Source organism: Nicotiana sylvestris, chromosome 2, assembly GCF_000393655.2.
Source record: "Nicotiana sylvestris chromosome 2, ASM39365v2, whole genome shotgun sequence".
NCBI classification, from domain to species: domain Eukaryota; kingdom Viridiplantae; phylum Streptophyta; class Magnoliopsida; order Solanales; family Solanaceae; genus Nicotiana; species Nicotiana sylvestris.
The window spans coordinates 119,451,498-119,458,598 of record NC_091058.1 but is presented as its reverse complement, the minus strand read 5'-3'; the positions used below and the strand labels follow the sequence as shown (position 1 = coordinate 119,458,598).

General features: G+C 41.2%; 1 protein-coding gene across 1 annotated transcript; it reads left to right on the top strand.

Annotated features, from left to right (window-relative positions):
- Positions 1–632: 632 nt before the first annotated feature.
- Positions 633–1,193, top strand: LOC138885493 (uncharacterized). The gene has a single exon (XM_070166447.1). The coding sequence runs from the start codon at positions 633–635 to the stop codon at positions 1,191–1,193; it is 561 nt and encodes a 186-aa protein (XP_070022548.1).
- Positions 1,194–7,101: the final 5,908 nt, after the last annotated feature.

Genomic DNA, 7,101 nt, shown 5'->3' with positions numbered 1-7,101 from the left:
AATCCAGAACACAGGAAGACCATGTACAGGATCTGAGAAAGTTCTTTGAGCATCTGCACAAGTATGACTTAAAGTTGAATCCAGCTAAATGTGCATTCGAAGTTCTATCTGGGAAACTTTTGGGATTTATAGTCAGTAGGAGAGGTATTGAGTTAGATCCAACAATGATAAAGTCTACTCGGGATTTACCACCTCTGAGAACCAAGAAAGAGGTCATGAGTCTGCTGGGAAGATTGAATTACATCAGCAGGTTCGTTGCTTAGTTAATTGCCATATGTGAGACCATATTTAAGTTTCTAAATAAAGACGTGGTGATTAAATGGACGGACGAGTGTCAAGAAGCTTTTGGGAAAATCAAAGAATATTTGTCAAATCCGCTAGTGTTGGTTCCTCCTGAGCCTGGAAGACCTCTGTTCTTATACTTGACGGTCTTGGAGAATTCTTTTGGTTGTGTTCTCAAGAAACATGATGCGACTGGGAAGAAAGAGCAAGCCATATACTACTTGAGCAAAAAGTTCACTAGTTATTAAGCCAAGTACACTTTGTTAGAAAGAACTTGTTGTGCCCTAACTTGGGTTACCCATAAGCTTAGACATTACCTGTTAGCCTAAACCACATATCTCATAACCAGAATGGATCCTCTGAAGTACATATTCCAAAAACCAATGCCCACGGGAAGGTTAGCAAAGTGGCAAATCCTGCTTACTAAGTTTGACATTGTCTATGTCAACCACACGAAGATGAAAACTCAAGCCTTGGTGGATCACCTAGCTGAGAATCCGGTTGAAGATGAATACCAACCATTGAGTACTTACTTTCTAGACGAGGAAGTAAATTTAGCTGAAATAATTCCAGAAGACACCAATGCTTGGAAAATGTTCTTTAATGGAGCTGTAAATGCAAAAGGTGTCGGGATTTGGGCAATTTTGATTTTGCCCACTGCTCAGCACTATCCTGTCACAGCCCGGCTTCGATTCTTCTGTACAAACAACACTGTTGAATATGAAGCTTGCATCATGGGCATGAACATGGCAATTGATCTGGATATGGAAGAATTATTAATCGTGGGAGACTCTGATTTAATCATTCGACAAGCTCAGGGTGAACGGGAAACTACTGACATCAAGATTATCCCATATAGGCAACATGTGGAAGATCTTAGCAAACATTTCAAGTTTGTTGAATTTAGGTAAATCCCTTAATTCCACAATGAGTTAACTGATGCGCTAGCTACCTTGGCGGCAATGTTGCCATATCTGGGTAATGTCCATATTGACCTATTGGACATACAAATTCGAGAAAGACATGGTTATTGCAATACAGTTCAAATAGAACCAGACGTTCAGCCATAGTATCATGATATCAAAAGGTTTTTGAAAACAAAGGAATATCCTGAGCAAGCCAGTGAAGACCAAAAGAGAACCCTTAGAAGGCTCGCCAGTAGTTTCTTTTTTAGCGGAGAAGTCTTGTACAAAAGAACTCCTGATTTGAATCTTTTAAGATGTGTAGATGCCCAAAAGGCTGGATAGATCATGAACGAAGTGCATTCGGGAGTATGTGGGCCCTACATGAACGAATATGCCCGTGAAAAGAAAATCCTTCGGGCAGGCTATTACTAGATGACCATGGAAAAGGATTGCTTTAGTTTTGTCTCGTAAATGCCATCAGTGTCAGATACACGATGACCTGACTCATGCACCGCCTTCAGAGTTGCATCCTATGTTAGCACCATAGCCATTTGTTGCCTGGGGTATGGATGTCATTGGGCTGATCCAGCCGAAAGCTTCAAATGGGAACAGATTCATCTTGGTTGCCATTAACTATTTCACAAAATGGGTTAAAGCAATCACTTTCAAAGCCGTCACCAAGAAAGCGGTGGTGGACTTCGTGTATTCTAACATCATTTGACATTTTGGTATTCCTAAATCTATCATTACAGATAATGCTACAAATCTGATTAACCATTTTATGAGGGAGGTATGCGAACAATTTAAGATTACGCATCGTAACTCTACCCCTTATCGGCCCAAAGTTAATGGCGATGTTGAAGCTGCAAACAAAAATATCAAGAAGATCCTCAGGAAAATGATTCAAAGTTCTAGACAATGGTATAAGAAGTTGTCTTTTGCATTATTGGGATATCGCACAACTGTGTGCACAATAGTTGGGGCTACACCCTATTTATTGGTTTACGATATTGAAGCTATACGTGACGAAGTTGAAATTCCCTCTCTTTGAATCATCATTGAAGCCGAGATTGGGGATGATGAATGGGTCAAGACCCGGTTGGAACAATTAACTATGATTGATGAAAATGGATGGCCGCAGTTTGCCACGGGGCAGTTGTACCAACAAAGAATGGCATGTACCTACAACAAGAAAGTGCGGCCTAGAAACTTCGAAGTGGGGCAACTCGTTCTGAGACGTATACTCCCGCATCATGAGGAATCAAAAGGAAAATTTGCTCCAAATTGGAAAGGTTCATACATTGTAAGAAAATTGTTGCCAAAACAAGCATTGTATTTGGGAGACATCGAAGGAAATGATCCCGAAATAGCTGTCAATGCACATGCGGTCAAAATGTATTATGTTTGACCATTTTCACGCGATTTTAATGCTCTCCAATTAGGATGATGAAGGCTTTCATTCTCGCTACCCATGTACTATCAACCCTTTGCAAACCCGTTGAGCTGGTTACTTTTCTTTGATCACCCTCTTTGGAACCAAGAAGTTGTTATGAAACTTTTTTAAAAAAAGAAGCAAAAGAAGAAAAAAAACAAAAGAAAATAAAAAAACAAAAGTTCCTTGAACTACGTTTGACTTGATTCCGAAAGAATACGTAGACAGCCTCTCTCTGGGGTTCAGTTACACCAAAACAAAAATCCACATTTCCCCAAAGTCGAAATTGGGAAGAACTTACAATGATCCGGCAATAGTTTTGCCTGAAAGGTTCCAAAGTTGCAATTCAACCTAAATTATTTTTACCCAAATCCTTTTCAAGTCCTTCTGATCAATCAGCGAGAATGTTCAAATTAGAGAATACAATCATTTGGATCTGATACAATCAAAATGAGAGAAATAAAATGAGAGAGTCTTATTGGTGAAAACCCTCACGAGCACCATAGGGCGATGGTAAGCAGACAAATTGAAAATGATAGAGTCTCGTTAGTGAAAACTCACAAAGAGAACTATCAAGCGACGATGAGAAGAGAAATGAGGGAGGTTAACTAGTGAAAACCCACAAAGGATGCCACTGATCGTAAATGGGATCCTTACATCCATCAGTATCGACAGAGTCCTGGCAAGGTTTCTCAATTTTGAGGTACGAGTTATGATGATTTTATGAGAGTTGGACAGTTTTACATAGATCGGGTATCTAGTCCAAGAGGCATGTCATGTTTATTGAAGTCCGCATGTACTCCAGATAAGTCTTTCTTTCCTTTCCCCGAAAAGCACACCTCTCAATTAAAATTCATTGTCCTTTCCATTGTTTGTTTTTCTTTAATCCCTTTTGGTCTAATTTTGTTCCAAAACTAAGACAAAGAAAGGATGGCAAGATTTGTTTACAAGGTTTTGTTTGACACGAGCCAATGTTCAAGGAGGCTGTAATGACCCGGCCGGTCGTTTCATGATTGCAGCCCTGTTTCCCCCATTTCTACTTTTTTCTGTGTTGTTCAGCTGTATTGTGTGGTATCGGGTTGTTTGGTTCGAGTTCGGAGTGCTTCGGGGGAGGAATGAGATACTTAGTCTCTTTTGAGTAGGCTTAAATTGGAAAAGTCAACCACATGTTGGCTTATATGTAGAAGGTCTCGGATGTGAATTCTGATGGTTCGGTTAGCTCTGGTAGGTGATTTTGGGATTAGGAATGTGTTCGACTTGCTCCATTATGTCATTTTTGACGTGTGCACAAAAGTTTAGGTCATTCAGGTGAGGTTTGATAAGTTTCGGCATCGTTTGCGGAATTTGGAAGTTTAGGAGTTCTTAGACTTGAATCCGAGTGTGATTTGGTGTTTTGATGTTGTTTTGAGTGTTCCGAAGGTTGGAATAAGTTTGAATGGTGATATGTGACTTGTTGGCATGTTTGGTTGAGGCCCAAGGGCCTCGGGATGATTTTGAGAGGTTGACAGATCAAGGATAGGATTGAGGAAGTGCTGAAGAATTTCTTTCAGCTGTCATAACCACACCTGCAGAGTGGCGAACGTAGGTGTGAGGCACGCAGAAATGCATAAGCAGTCGTAGATACGGCCATAGGTACGAAGGGCAAGAGCCGCATAGGACCGCAACTGCGTGATAGCAGATGCGGGTATTTAAACGCAGGTGCGGTTAAGGGATAATAAGTGAAAACCGCAGATGCGGTTGGTTTGACCATAGAAGCAGCGTCGCAGAAGCGACTTGTGAACTGCAGATGTGGAAGTCCTGGGCAGAAAGTATATAAGATCTCCTTCGCAAATTTCAATCCATTCTTCACCATTTTTGGACGAGTTTAGAGCTTAGAGCTGTGATTTCAAGAGGGAATCAAGGGTTATCAGTGAAGTAAGCTACTTGGGCTTTGTATTTTGTGTTTGTGATAATTTTTCCACTATTTAATCATGAAATTAGTGGAGGATTTGGGGTGAAGTTGAAGGATTAGGGCTTGAATTTTGGAGAGCTTTGATTGGGGATTTGAGGGTCCATTTGAGTTCCAATTTTGATGATTTTGGTATGTCTCGACTCGGGAGTGAAAGGAGTTTCTAGTTTTATAATTTTTGTTGGACTCCGAGACGTGGGCTCGGGGGCTAGGTTTGAGTCCAATTCAGGACTTTTGGTCTAATTTGACTATTTTCGTGTGGAATTCATTCCTTTAGCGTATATTGTTGATAATATACTGATTTTGGTTAGATTCGAGCATTTGGAGGCCGATTCCAGAGGCAAAGGCGTTACAGAGTAGGATTTGGGCTTGGTTTGAGGTAAGTAACGTTTCCAAACTTGGTTTTGAGGGTTTGGAACCCCGAACTATGTGTTATATAATTAATTTTGAGGTGACACGAGTGCCAAGGTTTAATATTGATATCTGTGTTGTGATGATGTGATTAAGGGAATGAACTGTAAATCATATTAACTATTATGTTAGGGCTTCACGCCAACACTGTTGATACCCGAGTGGTTGTTTCTTGATGTCATCTTATTAGTTTCATTGATATTGTGTACTAAGTCTTGTTCATGCATAACATATCATGTCTTAGTCTCGGTTGTTGTTATTTAACACATTATATCATTGTTTCAGGCTAGTTTCATGGCATTGTGGGCTCGTGTATGTGAGACTGGAGAGTGATGACTGAGTAAGGCCGAGAGCCTTATTATAATTGACAGTTATGGGATCGGGCTGCACGTCATAGCAGATTATTAATTATGCCTTTATTGGCTTGTTATAGCGCTTGGGCTGAAGGGAGCCCTTCCGGAGTCTATATACCCCTAGTGAGTGCGGATGATATTATTGAGGGATGGATTTCCCTGGACATAGATTTTTCAGAAGTATTGATACCTGGAAATGGATTTCTTCTTAGGGTTGGATTACCCTTGTTCCTCGGTACCAGTTGACTTGAAGTCAGTGTTATATATATTCCGGGATGGATTTCCCTAGGCCATATGGCCATATGCGGTACCGAGTGGTTGATTACTTGAGAGTGGCAGCACATGGTGCATTGTCATACATTTCTGGCATTTACATATAGAGCTTTACTAAGCTTTATACTTTACAGTGTTCAGATTGGTGTTTTGCTTTACTGTTGAGTTGAATAATTAAACTGCTAGCATGCCTACTTTACTGTTCCATTTAAATATGTTATAACTGTTGAGGTTTAATTCGTCATTACCTATGAGTCCATAGTTTGGACTTATTACTTACTGAATTGGTATACTCACGTTACCCCATGCACCTTTTATGTAAATCTAGGCATTTTTGGATCCAGTGTCGGTTGTTGATCGAGGCTTCTGACTTAGGAGATTATTGAGGTATCTGCACGGCGTTCGTAGGCCTTGGCTCTCCTCCTTATACCCCAGTTATATTTCAATTGCTCTTTTAGACATTATAATAAACTATGTATTTTCGTAGATGTTCATGCACTAAGTGACATCCCGGTTTTGGGTTGGATTGTATCTATTCTTGAAATTTCTTATGTTTCGAATAGTTTTTTAACTGTTAAAAGCTTTCGTTAATGTTTTCAAACTTATTGTTATTATGTTAACTGTTGAGTTGAGGCTGGCCTAGTTCCATGATAGGCGCCATCATGATGGGTCAAGCTTTGGGTTGTGACAAGTTGGTATCAGAACCTAGGTTACATAGGTCTCACGAGTCATGAGCGACTTTAGTAGAGTCTTGCAGATCGATAAGGAGACATCTGTACTTATCTTCGTGAGGCTGCAGAACCTTTAGGAAAAACTTCAAATTCTTGAATTCTTGTGCGAATCTGTTGATTCTAGTACTAAACTTTTGTTATTCTATTCTCTCATAGATAGTAAGGACACGTGCTACCGGTTAGGATGGACAACCACCAGTACCACTGGTTGGGGCCACTAGAGGCTGAGGTCGCGGTCGAGGCCGTGGTAGGGGCAGTAGTGTAGCCCGCACAGCAGCTAGGGCAGCACCTGCAGATTCACCAGCTGCCCCAGTTCATGATCAGGTCCCAGTTGTGGATGCTCCAGCAGGACCATCTCAGGCACCGACTGCACCTATTGTTATCCTAGGTCTTTAGGAGACCTTAGCTCAGATCTTGACCGTGTGCACCAACCTTGATCAGGAGGTCACTGTTTCTACTACAACAACTACTTTTTAGGCCGGGGGGGCACTCAAACTCCTGCTGCTCATATACCCAAGCAGGTTGCTCAGGGAATTTAGACACCGGAGGCACCACCAGCCAGGCGGTTGCACCTACTAAGGATTAGGTGGTTCCAATCATGCTTGATGATGAGTAGCGTCGATTGGAGAGGTTTGGTAGACTTCAACCTCCGACTTTCAGTGGTAAAGAGGGCGAGGATGCCCAGGGTTTCTTGGATAAGTGTTAGAGAATTCTTCGTACAACGGGTATTCTGGAGACCAGTGGGGTCTCACTTACTACTTTTCAG

Coding starts and splice junctions, on each gene's coding strand:
- LOC138885493 (XM_070166447.1), top strand. CDS start 633: ATGGATCCTCTGAAGTACATATTCCAAAAACCAATGCCCACGGGAAGG.